Here is a 25,867-nt window from a genome sequence, read left to right on the forward strand (position 1 = left end):
CAGATCCTCATGCTCTCACGGATGATCCCGAGGAAACCGTTTATACCACATCACATCATTCAAGCCGAGTTTGGTGCTTCTCCACTCCAGCTAGATGCAGTCTTTCAGACCATCACATATCTACACCAGGTTAGATCAAATGGGGACTGCACATCAGGAAGACATAGGTTGCCATGGTTGGCTCTCGATTCCTCCATGAGCTTGGCAGCAGAGGAAGACGAGCGATGCTGGTATGCACGGACTCACAGATGGTTTGTGAGACTAGGGTTCCACATCGGCTTGGCCACATCATCAGACACCTCTTAGAGCAGGATCACAGAGTTCTTCCCATCGAGTGACATTGATCGTCCAGCAATCTCTAGCCACAGACGTGACAGAGATCCCGACCCGACGATCGCACCACGACACACAAGACATCGAGGGGACACACAGATCACTCCGGGGGATCCCTCCCATCATTGTTTAGACCCGAGATACGTCCCACGGGGGTCACGGTGGCTCTGGTCTTGCGTCGAGCCTCATCCAAGAGACCGAGACGCACGGCACCCCTTAACGAGCGCCAGCGTCCCATCATAGGCTATGCACCAGCCAGGGCGACATGACATACGGAGGATTCCGCTCTACTCCAGTCCTTTTCTTTTCATTGTTACATCTAGATGTATTTGATTATGTATGATCAGACTTAGGATTCAGCACGCGTGATGATGCTCGTTTCAGTAGCTCCATCCTTACAGTGATTTGTATCAGGTTTTCTTTCAGTCTCATAGACCCATCGGTCTTCCGAAGACTCTAATAAAATTTCTTTCTTTCTTTCTTTCTTTCTCCTCCCAAAAGGTTTCAAAAAATCAGTAGAAATCTCAAATTCTCCCAATGAGGAGCTCTAGAGGGCCTCCAACCTCTACAACAAAGCTGAATTCTCTTGTCATTATTGACTGTGTAATGAAGTAAGGGAATGCACTTCTCTCGATGCCCTGCATCAATCCTCTCCCACTCTTCGGGGTCCCATTGCAAAAGCTTTATGGGGGGCTCCTTCATAGAGCCAAATTCTCCACGTGCCCAAAGAGAGAAGAAGCGGGTCCGGGTCTAGGTGCCATGGTGGATTTGAGTTGTGCTCCACATAACCTAAGATCCTAACACGCTGAAAAGGAACTTTCAACAGCCCCTGTCTGAACGTCAAAGACCAAGGCATCCTCATCTAGCTGTCGTAGTGCAATGACCTGAATTGGAATACCTATCCCCGTGAATGCCCGCGTCCAAGTAGAGCAAGAAATAGGCATGTCATTTGTGTCAACCCAATCCCTAGTTATGGCTGCATCAATTTGCGGAATTCTCCCTATACCTCCTTTGAGATGACTAACCAAATGTATCTCACGATCCTCTAGAAGTTTTATGAAAGCCTTCTAGGATTCCACAGAGGAGGCATGGCCTCTCTCCCATCTAGACCATTGCATATAGTGAAAAATGCCAATTGGTCTGCCATGCTCATCCAGTATCCTATCATTCCGCATGATGGGCTACTCCCTATCAATCTCTTCAAGAGAGGCGAGGAAAAATTCTCCGAAGAGTACTTCTGAAGCTGGCCCAAGCTTTTAAAGTAGCAACCATAAGAGAAGAGGAGGGAGATCTGAGATGGTGGGCTGAAGTAAATATCCATTTGGTACTCTCCATCCAGTCTCCACCCGAAGAGGAGCACATGACCGTATGCAGCAAATAAAGAAATTTTTGCATGGCTTTTGCCCAAGCATAAATTCCTACCACAATTTTGCAAAGCAAGGCCCTTCACTACAAGTCAAATTTTATGATACTGACACCCCCTCCCATGAGGGAAGAATCAAGGTCTCCTAAGGCTACCCTAGCTAATGCATATGTTGTACCATCTAGTCCACTCGAAAGAAAATTCCTTATAGACCTCTTAAGCTTAGTGATGCAATCCCTAGAGAGGCACCAACAAGAGCAAACAAATCATGCTATGGGCAGCAAAATTTGGTTAACAACCATGACTCTCGAAGCAAGATCAAGTTTGAATGAACTCCACAAAAGGAAGAAATGGGCTGCAAACGCAAGCTGATTGCTTTACCCAAAATTTTGTAGCAGGTGCCCAAAAGAGTGATTGGCCTCCATTGTGACACTAAATTTATGCAACCCCCCTTTGGAATAAGATGTATAAAACCCTCTGTAAGTGAATCAAGCATAACTCCTATAGGGCTGAGGCAACATGGTCCCCAATCTTATCACCAACCTGGGCACTTGCCCTTATGAAGGGCAAAGAGTGCAGTTTTGAGTATCCTGTTGGTGAAGGGTGCATCAAGTAAGACTCGCATATCTGATTTCATTGGCAAGAGAATATAATACTAAATAGCATACCTGGCACCATCTCTAGTCTTTGTGTCAAGATTTACTGAGAGCATGGAAGCATAAAAATCAGTAGTAGCTGTATGTAACACGACATCAAGATTTGAATGCAAAACCTTGTCTAAGTCAATCAGTTGGAAACACTTGCTCTACTATGTCTTAGGGCCCAAAGTAGAGAAAAACTATTTATCCACTCTAACTCCTATCTGAGTCCATGACACTTGTGCATGAAAGGCATACTTTGCTCTCTAATCTAACATAATCTACTGGTAAGCCCTTGCTACTACAGCAATCCAAGCATCAGTAGGCCGTTTCTGATCCTCCCTCTGTAATGTTGCCAACTGTTGGCGAATGCCAACTTTCTTTCTGAGAATCTCGTCTCTTCTAATACTAGCGATCGAACGATAGAAATCAATAATTTCATGAGGGAGAGGGCACTCCCCCTGCATATGAGAAACCCAAATCTGCAAAGCTTCCTCTATGAGATCCTCCTCTACAAGATAAGGTCAGAAACTGTCAAAACCGCCAGAAAATGATTTGAGGTGGAAAGCCCCGGAGGAATGCACACCAAGCCACCTTTATCCAATGCCCAATTGTCAGCATAAAATCTATCAATGCAAATCATTAACCATTGTCATTCAGCTTAGGGAATCAGCTATTATTTTACACATCAAATGTCATCTGAATATAGATATGTCCTCCCCGAGGTATTTTTGCATTTCATTTCTGTCCATTGGATTAATTCGTGGGACAACACCCCTATAGGAGAACTAGAGGGGTCTATTACAACCTTGATAGTCTAACAAACAAAACTAATAGAAAAAAAAAAACTAGAGGTGTCTATTTGGAGGAGAAAATAAGGGAAACTGAGCATATGATGTCAAAAGAGAGGAATCAGACGTGAAGACTCACTGGCAAGAGAACCTTCACTGAACTAAGGGCTTTCAGATTCTCTGAAGGCTTGGGATAGCACACTGAGAACTGCTTAATGTGGAAAGCTTGATTGGATAAATTGATTGTTGGAGAATCACAACGATGCTCAGAAGGTATTGTGATTATGAGGACCAACCTTCTATACATCCCGCATATTGAGGACCGACCTTCTACACACCTACAAGTCATCCTATCGTTATAGGCATCTCTGGAGATGTGAGAAGTACATGGCCCTCACAAGTTCTTTGAATTCAGAGCTTTTTGGCATCCTTATCGCTTTCATAGAGTTATGGGATAAGGTCTAGTGTGAATACTATGGCTTACTTTGTATTGATGTTGTGTAAATTGCAGTCACCTTGCCATTTACTTGTCAACGAATCCTCTCGAGCTACAATGTTGACTTTTAACAACAAAAACATGATGAAAAAAAAATGCTTCTCTCTAAATCAATTCTGTGGAACCGGTGCCTGCATGGATGTATTCTCTTTGATCTGCAGTGAGCTATCTTGATACACGCACACAACAGGCTGGACATCATACAGTCTTGAAACGACACACACTGAAAAAAAGTATTGAAGATATGACGTAAATTCTCAGTTCTCATATATTATTGCACCAAGAACCTCTTCAAAACTGTACACAATTTTGAATTCATGGTTGTAAAATGTGGTACAGGAAACGTTTTTTAAAGTTTAATGAAAAGAGTGAAATTGAAGAAGTAAAAATCATACCTGCACATTCTCAGAGGTCTTTGATGGCATTTTCTTGCAAAGTAACCTCTCGGCTGTTCTTAGTTGTGTAAGCATCCTCTCCTTATCGAGCATCCACCCACATTGACCGTTATTTATTGATCCAGCAATGAACGCCTTGTTTTTCTCCCCAACACTTTCAAGAAGTTTGGGGAAAGTAGCAAGTGATAATGGCAATGCACAATTTTGATTGCCATCTGAATTCTCTTGTAGATGTGTAAATGTATCAACATCTATGTCTCCATCTGTTGAAATCCCAAGCCTGGTTCGAAGCAACCTATTTTCTTCTTTCAGGCAATTAAGTTCTTTACGAAGGTCTACAATGACCTGCAAGAACAAATGATTAATCATTAAAAGACCTTCAAATAGAAAGTTTCCAGTGTTCCCTTTTTGCATTATTTCTGTACTTGTCATGCTCTAGGGCATAACGAGATATGGACAAACCTGCAAGAAGATAGACCAATGAATACATTTTATTTATATATAAAAAAAACACTCACGTTTCATAGCTTGATAGATTGCTTATGTCATGGACGATTAAGTTACAAAACTGAAACACAAAATCCAGGTTACAAACCAGCACAAAGCTGCTACAGATGGTCCAGCAGCTATGGAGATTGAAAGGGCCCTGAGAAGCATGAGGGAAAAGCAGTTATGGGTTCGGCTTGTACATGTTTTGAACCCTTCGAAATGTCTAATGAAATTTAATGGGACAAGTATGGAGAACAATGAGGCCATAAGGTTATCCAATAGATCCTTCCCCGCTTCACTTTTGTTCTGTTTCTGTTATTGTCACATAATGATTGGACTCCTTCATGGATGAGGTGACATTTTCAGCCGCCACCTGGGATTTTTGTTTGCTCATTCTGAGCTGTTTTTTTCTCATGCTTGACATGATGTACTCCCGCACTTGATCTTGCTCTGCAGTTTTTATTCATACTTAATGAAGTACTTTTCTTTTTTTTTTAAAAGGGACGTTTTCTATTCGCACTGGTTGTGAAGGAGGTGTGGGGACCTATATATAGAGAGGGTGTTTTTATGTTTGGTTAGTCGATGTTTTCATATCATTGCTTTATTGCCTGCTCGGTGGTTAGATGCTTCCATCAAGTACTATATTAAGGGTGGTCTGAATAACATCAGTTTAAAACTAAGAGTCTTTGGGTGTAGGTTTGAAGTCTCTAATGAGTGCTTGGCCCTCTCGATAAACCGTCTCAGAGTGAGCTCTTCAGATATCCAAATCCTAGTACCCTTGAGCTTGTTGGTTTGTCCAAGGATCTTGGTTCTTAAAATCCTTTCATTGAAATAAATACAAAGATGGAAACACACTTCTCAAAGATTTTAAATCCAAACCCAAGGACTCTCAGTCTTAAACTGATGTCTAAGCCATGGTAGAGAACCTGACAAGCAAAAAGATCAAGGTCATTAGATCAAACAGAGGAGGTGAATACATGTCTTTAGCATTCATGAACTTTTGCAGAAGTAATGGCATTCAAAGATAGTTCACTTGTGCAGATACTCTTCAGCAAAATGCAATAGCTGAAAGGAAGAATGGTACTTTAGCAGACAACGCTAGAGCAATGCTCAGTGAGAAGCATCTTCCAGATGAGTATTGGGCAGAAGCAATTGCCACCACAAACTACTTGCTTAATTAGCTTCCGACTGAACCGATTCAAGGTATGATACCTCCATGCATTAGGCATCTCTGCATATTAGGTATGATGGAATGTAATGTTCAGCCCTACACCCTTCTGGGATGTGACCTACCAACAGCTGAGTGGCGGAGATTGGAGAGGCTACATGTAGGAGGCACCTGAAAGCGAAATGCTCCTCTGACTCCATCCCTCGAGAGTCCCAAGGGTACAAAAGTTGCCCTCTCTCGGTATGCCCTTTGCTTGACCACTCTCTGTACGGAGGCAGTGTGATGAGACAAGAAACTGCCCGATGGAGATCCTCATGGAATGGTGGAGATGGATCTGTGTGTATCCTACCCTGGTGGGTCGATGAAGCCCTCCTCTGAGATCCATAGGCAATGATCTCTTTAAAAGCTGAGCTTCAAGGAGATCACGGGGTGCCTGAAAGTGTGCCAACCAAGTTTGTAGGAGATCCTCTAGGCTAAGCTGGTCCACCTCGTGATATGTAAGCAGCACTAAGTAGGATATGCGGGGCCTCGAGAAGCTCTATCCATGGTGATCTAAACAACCTGCTCCCCACAGGTAGAGGGTACAAACTCCTCTAACTCAAACTCTACCATGTCTTCCAGAGCTGCAAAAGAATTCCTGAGTGATGCTTTTGGCACAAGTATGCGACGAATCCCTGCGGATGGTGGAGTGAAAGCAATAGTCCCCTTGCCTCTGTCAAGAGGTGAAGAAAAAGAGCAAAAAAGAAAGGGGGCTGCGGATGGAGCGAGGCCATATAAGTAGCATTAGCATGGAGTAAGGCACGGGTTTCAGCAACGAGTTGCTCCCTGGATGGAAGCTCCTCCACATGAACGTCTGAGGGGACAGGAGCAATCTCGTCAGCACGAGAAACAAGGACTGAAACATCTCCTGCCTGCAAGGAAGGTTCCGTGCCGCCATGGGTAGCCTCCTAAGGTGGAACTGGCTCATCAACTCTAACTGGCACCCAACGGGAGACGGCTGAAACAGGATGTGCTGATGGTCTTGGTCGCGCTGTAGAAGAAGGTCCAGGACGAGAGGCTATAGCCGACGGTCCTGGGCGAGAGGTGGAAGGTCCAACAGCGCGAGAAGTGGTAGGATGTGCAGTAGATCGTGAAGTAGGTCCAATGGAGTTGGTGCTATGAGGCGCTACACCCGTGGACCTTTCAGGCCTTTTCTTTTTTTTCTTCCTTGGGCAATCTCTGGCAAAGTGTCCAAGGGTCCTATAAATCTTACACTGATCCTATCTCCCAGCAATCTCGACTCTCTACTTGAAGAATGAGCCATCTGGACGCTGGAGCATGATGTGGTCATCCGTGATGTTAGGATCAGAGACAATGACCCTAACACGTGGTACCCCGTCTGACCTGACTGCCTGTGCTGCTGAAGAGGGCATCCTAGGAAGGGGGAAAATCTTGGTGACCATCCCGAAAGAGGCTCCAAGGAAGATAAGAGTCGATGGTACACCTGAGGGAGGCCGGGGAATCTGAGGAAGAGTGAAATCATGGATGGCTATCCTCCCCCACAGGGTCGAAGCCCAACGAGAAGAGCACCAAGAAAATCCTCTTGGAGCTCAATGCTAAGGGATTGGTCCGTCCGCTCTAGAAAATGCTGCAAGAAGATGAAGCCCAGGGGGCACAGGAGAAGGGAAGGAAAGAGAAGGAGGGGAGGCAGACAGAGGAGGATGGCGGCTGAAGGGGCAGGCAGGGAGAGAAGAAGGAAGAGGCGGGAGAGGAGAAGGAAGGTAGGGGACCGGGAACTGTTGTACTTTGGACCTCAGTCACGGACTCCCGCCAAGAGCCACCGACTCCCACCAAGAGTCACATCGGGGTCACACCTTGTTCACACCTAGGTCACATCATGGCACATCATGGTCACCTAAGCATGCTGAGATGGTTAGACCTTGGTCATATTTGGTCGCACCGTGTTCACATCTTGGTCACTCTAGAGCGACGAGTACATGACTTGGACATGAATTGACGGTACATGACTTGGACATGACTTGGATATTACTTGTACATGACTGGAAGTACATGACCTGGACATGACTTGGTTATGACTGGAATAGTACATGACTTGGATATGACTTGGACATGACTTGACAGTACATGACCTGGAGATGACTTGGTCATGACTGGAACTGGATATGACTTGGACATGACTTGACAGTACATGACCTAGAGATGACTTGGTCATGACAGAAACAGTACATGACTTGGATATGACGAGAGCAGTACACGACTGGAGGACTACCAAACCAACCTCGACCGACCTTGGTCAAAGTTGATTAGAGTGAAGTACTAGCACACTGGATTGTGGCAGTTAAGAGAGTGCACATGTGCACAGGCAGTACACATGTTAGTGCACCTGGGAAGAAGTCCAACAGTTAAGAGGTGCACATAGTGCACCAACCCTCACTACCAACTAGTGTCAGGTGCACATGGAATAAACACGAATACAAATGGAGCGATTCAAAACGGGCTGGAGAGTTGCAGAAGCCATCAAGGACGAAGCGGCCGACAAACGACGAAACGGCTAAGGTTGCAGGAAGACAACCAATAGGAAGGAGGGAAGGGGATTTCCAGCAAGAAGGAGCAGATGAGGAGAAGGTGAAGAGGGAAAAAAGAGAAGGGAGGGGGCATTCTAGCAGAGGCGAAGCGCGTGGGTGAGAGGGAGACGCTGGAGTCAAGAGCTCGCTTAGTGTGTATCTTCTCCAAGTGTATCAATCATCTGGTGTAATTCTCATGAGTGTATGACTCATTCCTTCTAATGAACTATGCTTCTTCCCATCTCTACTCGCTCCTCTAAGATCTCTTCCCGTTGTGTTCTCCTCCCCTCCTCTCCCTTCACCTGGTATAACAGACCCTGTGTCATGTGATTGGAGTTCTGTTCCGTTCATGTCGAGGGTTGGCTTTTGTGATTTTGTTCCCCTTTGGTCTTCTTCTTGCTCACACCACTTCTGCACTTGTACCACTCGCACATCATTGGAGTATGTGTAAAAACCTTAGGATTCACAAGCTTTATGTCAAGGCTATTGAGCTTATTCTCACCATGGATAGCATAACGCCCTTATGGGTTATAAACAAGTTCAGATTAAGAATCTGATTCCATTTCAATCAATGAGTACAGGGTCTCCAAGAGAATGGTGCAATAATAATATTTTGCACCATGCAAAAGGCACTATACCAAGGGTGCCCTAGGACTTAAGCTAGTTCTAGGGTTTAGGGTTTCCTACAAAGCCCACAATCTCTTTGTAAATTAAGTTGGGTGCATTTCATTTAAGCTTCTCCAACTATTTTGTGCTCTCCTCCGCACTCAACAAACTACACAATCGGTATCAAAGCCTCTCTCTCAAGCCATTGATGGAACTTACTCCAAACTAGAGGCACACAACTTGCAATGACATGGAAGCACTTCATACAGCCCGATCAGCAAGCATGCAGTCCGAATAGCATGGCACACACTCCAAGGTGATTGACAACAAGACAACTCATTTCTCACTAGTCGGAAGGACTATAAGAATAGGCACGCATAATGCCTTGGCCAAAAAACAGGGCACAAAATTTTGTACGATAGCTGCTTTGATTGGCAAAAACTATGGAACAGTGTTTGTTCACTCTATACTGAACTCCATCAAGGCAGGTAACAACTGCAAAAACAGGCAAAAACTACTTTAAAAAGGGCTCAAAGATGCAAATGCAACATTGTTTATTTTCTTTTCAATAAAAAGACTTCTATTCAGTATGAAAAATTACAGGAATACATGGTACGGAAGAGATAGATCCAGCAATCACACAATGGGACATGGAGAATGAGGCAAAAGTAAATCTGATGAAACAGGTACAATGAGTCTCAATTATAGGCTAGGCAGCCTCACACTCTACATCGCAAATGAGGTCACTAAAGGAATATCTCCTGACGTCACGTGTGATGTCACACACAAAAGAATCTAATCTAGACCAGACTAGGGCCACTTGCACAAGTGACCCAAGGACTCCACACCCACACAACTATACAATCTCACTCTAGGACTCCGATTTCCAACAAACCCCTTAACATCAAGACTATGCGTCCCATGCAATCTCAGAGGAAAGTCCAAGCATAGGTTGAACTAAGCACTCTCATGGCTTGAAGTTCAAACATGACCAGAGGCTCAAGTCTATGCATAAATCCTTGACTAGCCCATACGTCTAGCAATTCCAACATATCTATATGGGAGTAAAAATCGATCATCAAAGTATCAAACATCTGTTATTTCAGCCTATTGTGTCTAATGCACTGAATACCAAGTCTTGGACAACCTACATTAGAGTATCAAACTGGAAAAGAGAATGTAATAGCACATGCCTTGAATTGAAAGCCTAGTCTCAACCTAGAAAAGAGAATGTAAAAGCAGATGCCTTGAATTGGTCTAGGGGTTGCATCACTCAGCTCATTAGACTAGTCAGGATTTTTTTATGGAGTGGACTTGATGGCACGGCAGATGTTGCAGCGAGGGTGGCCTGGGAGACCATTATTCTCCCTACATGTGAAGGGGGCCTTAATATCATTGACCCGGACTTGCAGTGCAGGGCTTTGCTTTGTAAGGTGGTGGTGAGGGGACTCATGCCTGGGCAGGAACCTTGGAAGGATTTCTTTTTTGGACGCATTCAGGCTCGCACACCAACCTTGGGAAATGATTGAGTCGACAGCCCTCGCTGGATTTTTACTTCCGCCCCTCTCAGATCTCCTGCCTCTCCTCTCATGACTGCCATCCTGAAAGCTTGGGGGAGCTTCAAGAACACTCTTCGAAGGTTTCCGTCGTCTACCCTCGAAGAGATTGATAGGCAGCCGATCATTTGGAACGATAGTATACTCGATGAGCGTGGCAGACCACTGGGCACTTCCCATTACATGCAGTGGTCTAGATGGGAGAGAGGCCCTTCCTACAAAGTAGGCACTTGGAAGGCATTTATCAGGCTACCTGAGGATCAAAGACTACAATCCGTGAGTCACCTCAGAGGGGTAGCACGCAGGATTTAGCAGATAGATGCAGCCATCGCGGTGGAATGGACAGTTGAGATGCCTATTACTTCCACCACTTGGATGGGAGCTTTTTCGAGGACAGCAGTTCCTCTACAGGTGATCGCTCTTTGAGGTCTCGGGGAAGATGCACCGGTCTTTGACGTTGGGGATGGAGGTATACTCTCTAGATCCACGGATGATATTCTTCTAGAGGTTGCCTTTCATCCTGTCAAGATTGCTGGTTTTGTGGACCATCGAGCGGGCTTGCAGTGGTACTTAGACCCCGACCCTCTGCTCTTGGCCCTTGGATCCTGGAGATTGTGGTTATATGGAGGTGCACCTATCAGGTGCTTGTACGAGGACCCAGGACAGTGGGAGTGGATAGATCATGGGCACCGAGAGAGCGGGATTCCTTTCTCAGCATTTTTCATACTTCCCCTTTTTTCATGGCTTGGGGCTCGGTCGCATGGTTATCCCTTACTGGGCCCCAGGTGTTTTATGAGGGTGAGCCTTCTTCTTGGGCACTCTCGGTTCACCGGCAGGTGTTAAAGCCCTGCTCTCTTCAGGATGTACCACTTACTCCCTTCAGAGCTTCTCATGCTTCAGTGGACACCTCTTGGGAGATTTTGGCTGACATTTCCTCTTGGCACATTTGGAGAGCTAGATGTACAGAGGCCCTAGATGGCACCCAGATACACCCATCACAGGTGTTCACGGGTATTTGGACTGACACGGTTCACACTTTGATAGCCATATGGCCTAGCATGCAGGGCCCTTCACGGGCAGCCTCTTCTAGAAGGACTGTATTTCTTCGAGTTTGGAGGGGTTCTCCCTTTTTCTCGGAGGTTTCTACCGGATTGAGATGGCACTATCAGCCCCAATCCTTTCTTTTTGGCTCTTGAGCTTTTCATGCATTGCATGGTGTATCCTGTATGGAGCTTGCTCTAACGGTTTTCTTTAATACTTAATAGAAGTCTCTTTTTGCAAAAAAAAAAAAGCCTAGTCTCCATAATTCAGGAGGACAACATGGGTCCATGAGAGCAACTTTTCTTCATGAGGAGAATTATGCTGAAATATATCATAGATTACAGCAAGGATTGGATGAAGCACTTGAAGGATATTCATTGAATGATGGGTGCCTCTTGTTAGGAAAATATATGACTGAGATTATCATGACTGAGTTACACTCTAGTCAGCCAAAGGATTAGTTGTCAGACCCATTGTGACAGTTGTTCTTGTCCATGCTCATGTCTATTCCATCTGCTTACATGTACAATTGTGAGTGAGATCTTGGAGCTACTGAGATCCATGGGAATCCTGGGTTAGTGAGGTGTATGTTGCCCTGGTATCTTTGACAATGTAAAGGTTGACGATGATACTCTTCAACATTTTTTAAAACAATGAGAATTACATGGCCGTTAAGCTGGTTGGGCTGTAATTATGCAAGAATCCACGTGGAAAATTGCATATCTAAAGAAAGGGAAACAAAGTTACCAATGCTTGTCATAGATCATGTATAAAATGAGTTCCATGGTAATTGAGGGTGCTTTGATGGCTGAGGTCAAAGAGGGTGGATGAGTATTTTTAATCTAAACTAAATTCTGTGGAAATGAGCTTCTATCTGCTTGATGGTATTTGCAACTGTTGTACAAGACCACGTGGCTCTATTCACTCTAACTTATTTGATTAGCATGTCACATTCTCACAAATTTGCTTACACATCTTGGCCACAAGATTTATGAGACAATGTCTTCAAGATTCCTAGATGTCCCATAGCTATCATGGCACTGTTGAGTGAGCTTTTGTCTTAAATCATCCCAACTAGGTTCTATGGCCTTGCCATTTTGTTTCAGCATACCCCCAGCTACGAGATATCTTACATAATTGTGCCCCCTTTCAATTCCACATGATCCTTCATCCCTAGTATAATATATACCTTTGTAAGATTAGAGTATATCCAATCATACAAATTCATCCCTAGTATAATCACAGTGGCTTTGGGCAATATGAGCTCCAAAAGCAGCATGTAGTGATGTGTTTGACTCACAATCTATGAAGGGCATTTTATTGACTTTGATGGGCCAGCTGCAAGATGCATCCCCCACTCAAGAGACTATGAAATTGTTTCCTTGATCCCATCTGGCCAAAACCCAGTATCATCGAAGTGTAAGAAGTTTTAAACAAAGGCCTCTTGTGAATTTAAGGTGAGGGCATCATACCAGGGTCCTATGAGACGTGGAAAGTGCAATCAACCTAATCTCTACCGTAAGTAGATATGGAGGAGCTACTAAATGGCGAAGAAATTCGCCTTTAAGGCTGTGGCCCTGCAATCAAAACCTTAACTAACTAATCTCTACTTTGAGTACGTACGGAGGAACTAATATTTTGCTTCCAAGGCTGTACCTAGAGTCAAACCCTTGACTATGGGGAAAGGACCTTACCTATGATTGGATTTTTGCTGACGCAGAAGGGTCAATGTATCCCATGCCACTTTGGCTGTGTCTCAAGAACAATCACTGCTGTTGAACAATATGAATAGTCAAAAAAGGCTAATGTAATTGTGATTAATTTCAATGGGTGTAATATGACGTGGCATGTATAATATAGAATCAAGAGGGCTATTGACCCATGGTTGGGATGTCAAGCTTACTCATGTGCCACATGGATGGCCCCATGTGTGCATTGAATAGGGTGGTTGTGCACAGTCCATGCATATAGTATATTATAAGGGAAGAGTAGGACAAAGTGGCAAGCACTTTTGTGCCAACCCTCTACTTGTCGTCCTAGATGCTTTGTGTGCATATTAAATAGGGAAAGGGTCCAAGGAGGTGAGTCATCCACTCTCGACATAGGAAATAGGATCTTGATTATGTGGTTAATGAGCTCATTTGAAAGAAACCCTCACCCAAGTTGTGCATGTGGGATGCCAATTAATGAGGGAATAAAAATACCATCTCCCACCTGTGAGCTCCTGCGAGCCTCCCCTCTCCCCCCCCGCTAGCTCTACCTCCCCCCCCTAGCTCCTCCTCCTCGCCTCGACCACCCCCACCCCCCGCCTATCCGCCCTCACCCCCCCCCTCACCCGCCGCCTCACCTCGCCGCGCCCCCTCGCCCCCCCTCTCACCCCCCCTCGCCCCCCCTCCGCCCCCCCTCGCCTCTCCGCCTCCTCTCGCCTCTCCGCTCCCTTCCCCCTCGCCCCCCCTCCGCTCCACCTCGCCTCACGCCGCCCCCCCCCCCTCGCTTCACCTCACCCCCCCTCTCGTCGCTCCGCCTCACCTCCCCGCCCCCCTTGCTTCACCCGCCCCCCGGCCCCCAATCCGCTCCTCCCCTGCCCCCCGCCTCACCTCCCCGCCCCCTCGCCACACCACCCCCCCGCCCCCTCCCGCCCTTCCGCCTCTGCTCCTCCCCGCACCCTTCACCCCGCCCTTCTCCCCCCTCACTCCGCTCCGCTCCCCGCCCTTCCGCCCCGCCCCTCCACCCCCCGCCCTCCCACCCCGCTCCGCCTCCCCCCGCTCCCGCCGCCTCCTCACTTCACCCGCTCCCCGTCCCCACTTCCCCACCCCGCGTCACCTCCGCCTCCCGGCCTTCCGCTTTGCCTCCTCCGTCCTCCGCCCTCCATTCTCCCCGCCTTCCGCCTCCGCAACCGTCCTCTTCACATCCAGGCTCCACCCTCCCGCTTCTATCCCCCCCTTTTTTGGGTGGCAGCCTCTTCTTCATCGGAAGCCTCGCAGTTTGTCCTGGCGGTATGGCGGCTCCCTGCCCGGAACCAGAGGCCCAGTCGGACCCTCCCTCTCCAAATGCCTACCGCGTTATCCTGACAGAGCAACAATCATCTCGGGTTCAGGAGGTTGCCAATGACTTTGCCCGTACCTCTGTTTACGGCAGAGTCATTGGACATTCCCCCTCCAGATCAGCCATTAGGGACTGGCTCCACCCAGTCCACTCATGCTAGAGGATGGCCATATTGAGGAGGTGGCCCTTATGGGAAGGGGCATCTTCTGGCTCAAACTCTCCAATGAGAAAGCTGCGAGCAACCTGATTGCTGGTTCCCCCACGTCGGTGGATGGAAAGATTATCATGATAGTCCCGTGGTACCGTGGATTCAGCGCAGCGGATTTTGATGCTCGGTTCCGTATATCTCGCCATCCAGTGACGCTAGTTTTTCCAGGTCTTGCTGCTGAGCTGCGGCCGATTGTCAGGGACCTGGGCTCCCATTTTGGCTGGGTTATGCACGACACTTTCGCCGACGCGGTGACTACGGTAGGAGGCCCCCGAGTCCGTGTGGCTGTGGCGGATCCTGCGACTCTCCCTGCAGTGATCGAGATCGTGACAGATGCCGGCAGCATCACCCAGAGCATGGTAGTCACCGGACAGCCAGGCCAGTGCCTGCGATGCCACGGCTTTGGGCACTTGGCGGCTGCTTGTCCACTTTTCGCCAGCGCTTCTAGGCCTCCCCCGCCCCCGCCCCCGCCGCCCCCTCCGGACAGCCAAGTCAGGAGGAGCCGAGGCAGCCGGAGTCTGGTCCAGAGTTAGTGGGCGGTTGGACTGAGGTTAGAAGGAAAAGAGGAAAGAACAAGAAGATTTCGGATAAAGGCAAGGAGGCAGAGGTTACCCTTCCTACAGCAACATCTCAGAGACCTAACAGGCAGCCGCCCCAGGGACCTGGGAGAGCTTCTTCTTCGACGGTAGCCCACCCTTCACAGCCTCAGATCCCCCTCTCTTCCGCTCCCCCGCCCCTCTCCACTCAGTCCCAGCCCCTTCCCCAGTTTCACCCCCCTTCTCCCGACCCGCAGCTTCAGCCCCCGCCTCTTCCTCCTCAGTCCCCTCCTCCTCCTTCTCAGCCCCAGTTCCAGATGCATCCCCATCCCCCTCCCCCCGTCTCTCTCGACTCTCCTGCAGAGTTAGCTCCACCGACGGCTTCCCAGTGGAGGGCAGCCCCCGCTCCTCCTCCTCTACCTCCTCCGCTAGTCGCCTCCGTGGAGTCTGAGTCGCCTACCCCCCAGCCTCCTCCCCCTCCCCCTCCCCCTCCACTGGCAGGACACCTGGAGTCTACACCACCACTGGAGCAGGCTTCCCTATCCGCTAGCCCCTCAGTGGCAGACTCTGATGGGTCTCAGCTTCAGGAGAGAGAGCTTCCTTGAGACTTTTACAAATCTGGCCCCTGGGACTACTTGGATGTGGCCGACCTTGGGACCTTCCCGGCTTGTCTCGACATGTGTATCTTCCTGCTCCGCAAAGGGGCGGATGGGAAGATTGCCGCCTTGGCCCCCAGGGATGGCCCTAGCTTTGCTTTCAAGTTTCTCAGCGACGGCACCGAGACCTGGACAGACGACTCGGTCTGGGAGGCTCTCAGAGAGCAGACGCACGCTCAGGTTTGTTCTTGGATAGGCCCGTCCGGTGGGCAGCTTCTCGAGACACAGTGGTCCGAGGGCGACGTGCGCCTGCGGTGGCGTTGCGCCGCCAAACGCTTCCGACTCATTGTGATCCTCAGGCCTCCCCTGTCATGGCTCCTCCCCCAGGATGTCAGAGCCTGGTCCCCTCAGAAACTCCGAGCCTTCTACGAGATGACTACTTCAGAGATCTCGAGCTGGCTCGAGAAAGCTTTTGCTCATGGCACCAAAGGCCTCTCGCCTTTGCTGAAGGTGTTGAAGAACGGGCAGGACGACCCCACCTCCCCCTCCAAACCTTCTCATAAGCGGCAGCGCCTCCACTCCGAAATGTCAGCTTCTTCATCGACTTCGACCGCGAGCAGACAGTTGTTCGCAGCCTCCCATCCCTCACCATGAGCCTACACCTCGTATCCTGGAATGTGAACAGGTTTCACTCTTCTGGCACCCGTGGTCCCAGGAAGCTCATTTTGCGACAGGAACTTCAGCCAGCAGTGATTGGTCGTTTGGATGTACTTCTGCTCCAGGAGCACAAGCTTTCTGCGGCTCATTCCCGTAGCTGCGGGAAGGTTCTCCCTGGACGTTCCCACACTTATTGGGAGCCCTCGATCGGCGCACAGGGGAGGAGTGGAGGTGTCCGTACTTCTGTGTGCGAGCAGTTAGCTCAGGGAGTTTTCGATCATGGCACGTTGATCCCAGGCCGTGCCCTTTGGGTAGGCCTGGAACTGGAGGGTTCCAAAATAGGAATCCTCAACATTTATGCTCCCACAGACCTCCGATGCAGAGCCACTTTCTGGAGGACACTTACAGGGATTCTTCCAGACATGGATTCCTGGATTGTTGGAGGTGACTTCAACAATCTGGAGACCTTGGAGGACCAGCAGGGCAAAGGTCCGGAGTTTACAGGTATGGCTCAGGCAGAGCAGTCCGCTTGGGACTCTTTCATCTTCGCGACAGGAGGTAGGGACAGTTGGAGAGACCCGTCCTTCCGGCGTTGGCACGGGAGCCTGGACTTCTCGTGGGGCTTCCGCAAGGAAGGAGGCAGACTCCTGGAGAGGCTGGATAGATTTTATGTCAGTGATTGGGCCATTAGCAGAGGCGGTCAGGCGGGTATAGTTCCAGGGACGACACTTTTCGACCATGCGCCTGTGCTCCTATCATTAGACTTGGCAGCCCAGGCCCTTCCCCCCCGTTCATGCCGGATTCCCGACTCCATTTTCTCAAGGGAGGACGTGCGCAGCAACATCTGCAGTCTATGGGACAGAGACTGGGACGAGTGCGTGGATCTGGTTGATTCAGTGGCGCAGGCTTTGCAGGAGTCTAGCCAGATTTCCAGCTCGCAGCCCTACAGGTTCGACAGGAGTGGTGGGACAGAGAGAGAGCTCTTCGGAGGGACCTCGCCTCCATTCAGCGACTCCAGCAGGCAGCCCAGGGCTCGAAGGAGCTTCGGATCCAGGCCCTTCGAGCCAAAGCCCTTCTTGAGGAGACCCTCCAGCGCCGGTCAGAGTTTTCCTATCATGCCTCTCTCTCCTTCTGGGCTCGGAAGGGTGACCGGATGAGCAGGGAGTTCTTCAGGACGCATGGCCAGAGAGCAGCAGGTGATCAGCTCCGGAGTCTCAGGACAGCAGAGGGGCACATTGTTACGGATCCGGGTGAGGTCTTGGGGTTGGCTACCGACTTCTATAGGACTCTTTTCCAGCAGGAGCCGCTTGCCCCTCGCACTCGACGCTCCCGGGAGGAGGTGTGGAGGCACATTCCATCCCTGGTCCAGCCCAGCATGCAGGCGACGTTGGTACCGTTCACTACGGACGAGATGTTGGAGGCCTTGATGGCCATCGACGGGCAGAAATGCTCGGGCGAGGATGGGCTATCCCGGGCATTCTTCACCTCCTTCTGGGATCAGATCCATCAACCCCTCCTAGCAGCTCTTCAGAGGATTTTCAGCAGCGGTTATATGCCAGAGAGCCTCTCCTCGGGACTGATTTGCCTCATCCCGAAGGGAGGAGATAGACAGGAGATCCGTCAGTGGCGCCCGATCACCCTACTTACCACTGCTTACAAAATCCTTGCTAAGATGATCAGCGCCATAGTTCGGCCTCTACTTCCAGACCTCATTCATGACACTCAGACAGGCTTTGTCCAGGATCGCAGTATCCTAGATAATGTCTTCACCTTCTCAGAGGCAGCGGAGTGGGCTCAGCACAGTGGGTCACACCTAGCCATCCTACTTCTCGACTTTGAGAAGGCCTACGATCGAGTGGACTGGTCCCCTCTGGAGGGGACTCTGGAGCGACTAGGTTTCCCAGCAGGATGGATTCAGAGTATTTCAGCGTTGTACAGGACAGCTTCTAGCAGGGTCATTATTGGCGGCTGGATGGGTGAGAGTTTTCGTCTGGAGAGATCAGTGCGTCAGGGCTGCCCCCTGGCTCCTTACCTGTTTCTCTTCTTCGCTGAGGCTATGACATACTACCTTCGGGCGAGATCTACTGGGCTCAGGGGTGTTCGCCTCCCACTCCGGGAGGACACGGAGCTCCTGGACTCGGAGTATGCGGATGACACAGCACTGTATGTCCAGGATGATGAGATGATGCTGGAGAGGGTGAGGATGGCCTTAGAGATCTTCTGCTCGGCTGCCGGTGCGAAAATCAACTGGAACAAATCAGTTGGTTTTCTCACAGACCCCGGGGCGTGCTCTCAGTGGGGGAGGTTTTTGGGTTTTAGGTGGATTCCGCAGGGACAGACAGCTAGATATCTTGGTTTTCAGGTCGGCCTGGATATCACGCCAGCTCAGCAGTTTCTCCCGGTGCTAGATTCCATCCGACGGAAGCTGGCTTTCTGGAGCACTGCTAAGCTCTCCCTTGTAGGTCGTGCCCTGGTAGTCAACCAGGTCCTCCTAGCCACGGCCTGGTATGTGGCTTCCTGTTGGTGTTTTTCGAGATCCAGCGTGGCACAGCTCAGGAGGTTGGTTCGGAACTTCCTTTGGTCCGAGGAGGATGGCCTCAGAGATACCAGAGCCAGGGTTGCTTGGCAGACAGTCATTCTTCCGCAGGCCGAGGGAGGCCTGCGGATCATCGGTCCAGAGCTTCAGAGTCACGCCCTGTTAGGCAAGCTAGTCATCCGCTGTTTGACCCCGGGGGGGCAAACGTGGAAGATGTTACTTCAGCAGGCGGTCAATTCTTGTGTCCCGCGCCGAGGTGGAGATTGGCTTCCGTCCCTCAGGTGGATCTTCACTTCCGCCCCGCTCACTCAGCCCCGTTCCCCACTCGTTCGTAGCCTCCTCATGGTGTGGAGGCGGCTCCGCCTTAGTCTCATTCAGTCCCCTCCTAGCTGTCAGGAGGAGATTGATCGCCAGCCGCTTATCTGGAACGATCAGGTCAGAGATGCTGAGGGCCTTCAGTTGGGGGAGAGATCACACATCAGGTGGGACGGCTGGATGCGGGGACCAGCCCGGTCCCTTCGAGTTTGGAGAGACACGTACAGACATTTGGAGACGGCTGCTCTTGCAGACGCAGCTGGAGGTGTCCGTGGAGCCCAGGCGAGACGTACGGAGATCGACGGCACAATTCCAGCTGATTGGTTGGTTCCACCTGAGCTTCAGATCCTCATGCCAAGTGATGACCGTTGGCTGGGACAGTTCACCCCCCGTGGCATCCCACTAGTGGTCGCAGGGCGGATGGACGACGACTCTGTTTCCTTCTTCGCGGTTTTGGGGGATGGGCGACTCAGTAGAGAGGAGGTGCTCATCGACCCCCTACTCCCATGGCAAAGAATTCGGGTCGTAGGCCTTGTGGGGAAGGTTTGGCGGACCGACCCTTGCATAGAGCAGGATCAGCTGCAGCTTTGGCGTCTCTGGCTCTGGAAAGGGCGGGCCTTGTCAGAGCAGGAGAGTGGAGATGGCCAAAGATTGCGACAGGTCAGGGGCCGACCTCCTTTTCCTACAGCACGACCTTGGGCAGGCGAGTTCTAGGGAGGATGCAGAGCCGCCCTCCCACCCAGCGGCCCAGTTGGTATGCACAGGGTATTTCCAGGTTCTTTTTGCAGGCCTTCTGGAAGGCCTTGTGGGAGAGCTGGCGGCCGCGGAAGATCTCCTACTTCCTGTGGCTTCTTGCCCACAAAGGTCTTCCAGTGGGGAGCTGGTTGAGGCAGATTGGACAGGACGGACGTTGCCAGATCTGTCATGAGGACGAGGAGTCACCAAAACACTGCCTATGGAGTTGCACTCGCGCCCAGGAAGTATGGAGGTGGACTTTCGGGATCCTTACTCGCGCAGCACCGGAGCTAGGATTGATCACTTGGGGCGCGTTCTGCTGGTGCAGCACCGCACCTGATTTTCATCATTTATTCGAGGCCTGTCAGCAGGACCCCACATTCCTTATTACACAGGGGACGTGGGGGCCGCTCGAGAGTATCCCGCAGCACCTGGCAGAGGCCGGCACAGGAGCTCAGGAGAGGCAGCCAGTCTGGGAGATTATCAACAGCATCGCAGGTTGGCACATCTGGACCTCGCGCTGCGCACAGATCCTCGGTGGCACCTCCTTATCGACTGCCCAGATCATGACTGACATCTGGAGTGAGATCATACATACCCTCAGAGGCTAGTGGGACCAGATACAGGGGGACTCCCGGGCCGGTTGGGAGAAGCGGAGACACTTCCTCCGGGTTTGGGACACACGGGGCCTCTTCTTCGAGCAGACTTCGCAGGGCCTTTGGTGGCGCTACTCACCACCTCTCTGGCTGTTCACTCACACTCGTCTTATCCCTCCGTGAGAGAGAGCTTTACTTTTGTTATCTTTTTGGGCTGCGTCCGATTTGTGAACGCAGCCCGTCAGCTACAATGCTGACCTCTTGTATCTTGTTCTCGAAGTAATATAATTAGCACTGCTTTTTCCGCAAAAAAAAATTAATGAGGGAATAATTGGCTATAAAATGAAGACTACTGCTTGATGTGACACACTCCCACATTCTCTCTCTCCCATATAGGCTCCATCTATTATGCCTCCTTGTACATACATTGGCCTCAATATAATAAGCCTTCCTCATCTTTTCCTTATGGAGTCTTCTCTCCCTCTCACTGCGATACAACAATTGCGAGCCCCCAAAACTACTGATGAGATCTTGAGAGTCTTAGGAGCAGGATCAAGAAACTAGGAGGCCACTCAGACAAGGACTATGTAGCATGACCTCTCTCCTTTCTCACTTCCTTCCCCATGGTGTCTTTCATGTTTCTCTCCCCTTGTACATTCTCCCAGTGCCGAATATCATTCCTCCCCTCCTTCCCTCTTTTCTTCTGGGCACACTCTCCCTCTTCACTAGCTTCCATTACAGATCCCGCCATGATTGAAGTGACACAAAACGGTGCTCTCCTCGCACAACCAGCAGCAATCTACAGGCCTTGCTACTAGTGGGGGGATTAAAATATCATACAGGAGTGCCGTGTAACACATCACGGCAAGGAGAAACTTCTTTGAGCTGTTCTTGCCAAGGAAGGATGGACATACATTGGGCACCGATGACATTGATAGGGGTGTCAAAGTAGCTAATCTCTACTGAATTTGGCTCGTTTGGTTTTAGAGGATGAGTTTGGGCAGATAGACAGATAGAGATAGATATAGAGGCAGATAGAGATAGAGAGTGTACATACATATAAGCGAGAACTTGTGCTTATGCAATGGAGGATAATGTCTTTTAGTGAGGCACTCACTTAGCTGTGCCACTTGGCAGTTCACACATGACTGACTAACCAAGTTTACAGGACTGCCTCCTCCCTTAAAAGAGAGGGTTCATTCCTTCAGAACAAGGCCCTGTGGAATCAGCGTTGCACATGATCAATTTAGGATCTCGCAAGGGAAGCCTATGGTAGTCTATATTTGATTTCTCTTTCTTCACATACGTCTCTCTCTTCTTTATTTCACAATTTATGGTGCCATGATAGATTAGGTCACTGCCAACCTACATAATTCTGGCTGAAGTTCTTCAATTTGTAGCTATTGTATTCATTTTCTGTGTCTGCATCATCAGGCATGTGCATTCCAAGCTGAGCGCATCAGAGTAAGTTATTATTCAAGCTATAGTCTTAGGGGAGTCTGTTGATCTGTTGAAATTTTCCTTTTGAGGTGTAATACCTCTTTTAATCCTCTATCCTTGTATATCAATGGAGGAGGATGTTCTTGTAAGAGCTCCTCTCCTGGAGAATTTGGAATGTGGAGCTTTGTTGGAGATTCTTCTTGATTATGACTGAGTAAATTGCGGATCCTGGAAAGTTTTGTGACAGAGGCACTTTTATGAAATGGATTCTACCCCTTGAAAAAAGCCAAAAATTTGAGAGAAAAAGAGGGGTTCTTCCTCCAGACAGGCCTCATAATCTAGGGTAGGTACAAGCCATATAACAGGACCTTCAAGCTCGGAGGCAGATTTCAAGGCTGCAGGAGACTTCATTGCACAATTAGATTACCAGCAGTAAGTGTTCTATAATTTTGGTACATTGGGTATAACAGTTGTGAAAAGCAAGCAGAGAGCAACTAAGTCAATTGACACACTTGAACAAGCTGCGATCGTGGTTTTTTTTAATGGCACATTTTAACAATATGTATCGCAACAGTCTGGTTGGGACTATGTCATTGCAGCTGTTTTTCTCTTGAGATATGTGCAATGTCAATAAATGCATCTCCTTAGGGATTAATGTATGCATCATAACTTCTTTGAAGTTATCGCTATACTCTACTACAGATACACTCTTTGTTGTAATTTCTCTGAATTTATCCGTATACTCTGCTACAGATACACTCTTCTACCTAAGATGATCCCACACTCTTAATGCTTCATTAGGAGGGAGAAAACGTTTCATAAACTCCATCTTGAAGTTCCACCAAGTAACAAAAGCAACACTGTTTTTCTGCCTGATCCGCCATCTACCCGTTGCCTCAGTAAACATATGAGGGGCCTCAAGAATTTTCATAATTTTATTATGTACTTCACAAATGGAAAACGCCGCATCCCATTTGTCAAGCCAACCTTCGATAATGTCAGAGTTTAAATCCCTCATCCGACCTGCATATTTAGCAGGTCTGCAATTCGCTATGTTTGGTAACTTCAATTTTATATTTTCCCGCGTGGATACTAAAGTCTGGTTCAGCCAGTCCTTTACCCTTATCTTCTCAAGAATGCACTTCAGAAAATGTACGCATAATTTTCCATAACTCTACTGGACCTTGATTTTACTATAATTTGCTGCAATGAATCCTCTAAAGTTCCAATTCTGGTGTAGTTGACCTCCAATAAATTCCTTTACATTTTGAGAACATTGTAAAGAGAGTAGTCGCTCAAGGACCTGTGTTAAAGATTGCTGATTGTCACAAAACATTTTTTTTAGAAACTGATTCAAGCGGTCATGTGGTTGGAGTGGTCTTATTGCAAGGGAGAAGGCCAGTTTCCTTTAAAAGAAAGAATCTTTCTCCCTCTCAATAGTATTGGCCAACTCATGAACAAGATTTGTATGTTGTGTTCATGCTTTGAAAGCATGGAGTTATTTATATGATTCAGAGTTTTATGTGGATATCTATCATGATAGTCTGAAGTATTTTTGTAACAGCCTGATTAGAGAGGCCACCAAGCTAGGCAGGCAGAACTCATGCAAGAAATTTATTGCTTCCATACATATCCATACCCTTAGGAGTTTTCCTAGTTAGTGAAAATTCCACACACAATGGCATGTTCTGAAGGATTATATATGTCAATTGCTGCGATGCTAGTTTCTGCCTATCCTTCCCTGGTCATTGTGGAAATTTGGGTCAGCACATACATATTTAGCATTTCCTCCCTTTTATTGAGAAAAAATATATAGTGCTTTTCCATAAAATGAGTTTACCTTGGCATTATTTTACATGATCTGAAAGAGATTAAACCTAGGAGATAACTAATCCCACAAGTCTGATTAGGCAAGGGAAACCGCATGACTGTACACAATGAGGGATTAAAGAATGTATAATGTTCTGATTGATGGGGAGTACGTACATAGCAGACCAACGACGACTAGATTTACCAAGGTATACAAGCATGTTTTGCCTAAGCCTAAACAAGGTTTCCTTTTTTGGCAGATTTTAGAAGAAATAAATGTGAATAGCACGAATAACATCTAATATTGTGTTTGGCACTTTACATTACTAACATACTATGATCTGTTTTCTTTCTTAGATTTTATGGTTAGTAATCACCTTGTCCCTCTCGTCAATATTAATAATCGGGGCATTGACAATAGTCTTTGTACAGGTAGCATAATACAAGGTACTTAAGGTTTCCTCAACAACTGAAGATGCAGGAGAGATACAAGCAATCATCAGTGCTAGACTGTTCCCACCAAGACTCTCCATTAACAGCTTTGTAAGCATACTTTCCCTGAAAGAGAAATGATGTTTTATAAGTTAAGCAAAAAATATCCATATTCCTATGGATATACATGAGTTTCCTTGACGTTCGCTGAACAAAAAATAGTTAAGTCTTAAAGCTCTCTCTCTCTCTCTCTCTCTCTCTCTCTCTCTCTCACACACACACACACAGCAGTTATGGAATGCATGCGTGGAAAGGAGGATTCTAGGAGGTTTGAAAGCTCTATATAGCTTCCAAATTAAATGCAAGAAGGTGCAGCTCTACAACAAGAAATGAGAAAGTTTCTGTATACCATGCTTGTGTAGACAGTAAAATCCTTTCCGGATGCCTCACTTGGGGTCCCGGGTATATTGGGAAAGAATAGAAACTTTACATAAATGTTCCCTGATAGGGGAGTTAGGGGTTAAGGTGCAGACACCCTACCCCATCCTACTGGCTGAAACACGTATGATACCAGGGAAGCATTGTGTCAATTCATGGCTTACCTCAACAAAGTTGAGAAGATGGACACCATATGGCCATCTCTATAGACCATTGTAAATGATCAAATCATGAACAGCCCCTAGCTCAAGTAGATGTCATCCATACTCTTTCACCTGTGGTGCACCTGCAGAGTGTCTCACTATCCCGAGCTCAGCTGCATCTAGTTCTGGTACTATGAGGGAATCCGATGCAAAGTCTGTTGGAATATGAAGCGAAAGTGAGTCAAAAATGAGTGTACTAGGTGTCCAGGGTTTTATAGTCTAGTGAGCCCTATAAATGCCACGTGTCATATTGGGAGTTATCCCATATGCATAGGTGTTCATATGTGTGTGTGTGCTCTTATATAAGAGCTGTACTTGTCTAGTGTCAAATCAATCAAGTATCAAGCTACAAGCTCTTTGGTCTACATGTGAGTACTCTCATTTTTGTTCATTGCTCGTCATTTCATTTCCATATCACTTCCTCTGTCCCTAGCCTACACTCTCTCTCTCCCTCTCTCTACCATGTTCCTTCATGTGGTATAAGAGCCTCCCTTCCTACCTTCCCCTTCTTCTTGCTCTATCTAGAGGATGAGAGAAGCCAACAAATGGAAGCTCCCCTCTCCTCTAAGGTAGAGCCTCCCTTTCCTTAGCCTTGCCATGGTTCCTCGCCATCAAGTACTCCGCGGTCCTCGTTTGTGAGTTCAGCTCACTCCTGCATCAATTTGTGGTTCTCCCTCAGCATTGGCAGACATTCCTTGTCAGTTGGTCGCCAAAAACTTGTTTTGGAGCAATCTAGCGACTGTTTTTTGAACTTTTGAGGTCCAATTTCTACGTTTTTCGAAATTTTGGCACTTCCCAAACATAAACGACCCTGTCCCGCACCTTTTCGAGAAAAAAATTGACTTTTTTGTTCGTACAACTGTACGGAGTCCGGACTTCTG

The 25,867-nt window shown here is 48.2% G+C and overlaps 1 protein-coding gene across 4 annotated transcripts in view; it reads right to left on the reverse strand.

The window, feature by feature from the left end:
- The window catches only part of LOC147900382 (kinesin-like protein FLA10), a 211,085-nt gene that overhangs the window by 51,099 nt on the left and 134,119 nt on the right, over positions 1–25,867 (reverse strand). For all 4 annotated transcript variants that reach the window (XR_015541331.1, XR_015541330.1, XR_015541329.1 and 1 more), the window contains 2 exons: positions 24,291–24,471; positions 4,017–4,361 (listed from right to left, as the gene is read on the reverse strand). Coding sequence is in view for 1 of the 4 variants with exons in the window: in XM_087377302.1 (XP_087233428.1) it covers positions 4,017–4,361; positions 24,291–24,471 (526 nt within the window). In the remaining 3 variants the exon portion in view is untranslated. The remainder of the gene's footprint in view (positions 1–4,016; positions 4,362–24,290; positions 24,472–25,867) is intronic.

This window comes from Dipteris shenzhenensis, chromosome 7 (genome assembly GCF_047967505.1).
Source record: "Dipteris shenzhenensis isolate YYH24624 ecotype China chromosome 7, Dip_SZ_1.0, whole genome shotgun sequence".
NCBI lineage: Eukaryota > Viridiplantae > Streptophyta > Polypodiopsida > Gleicheniales > Dipteridaceae > Dipteris > Dipteris shenzhenensis.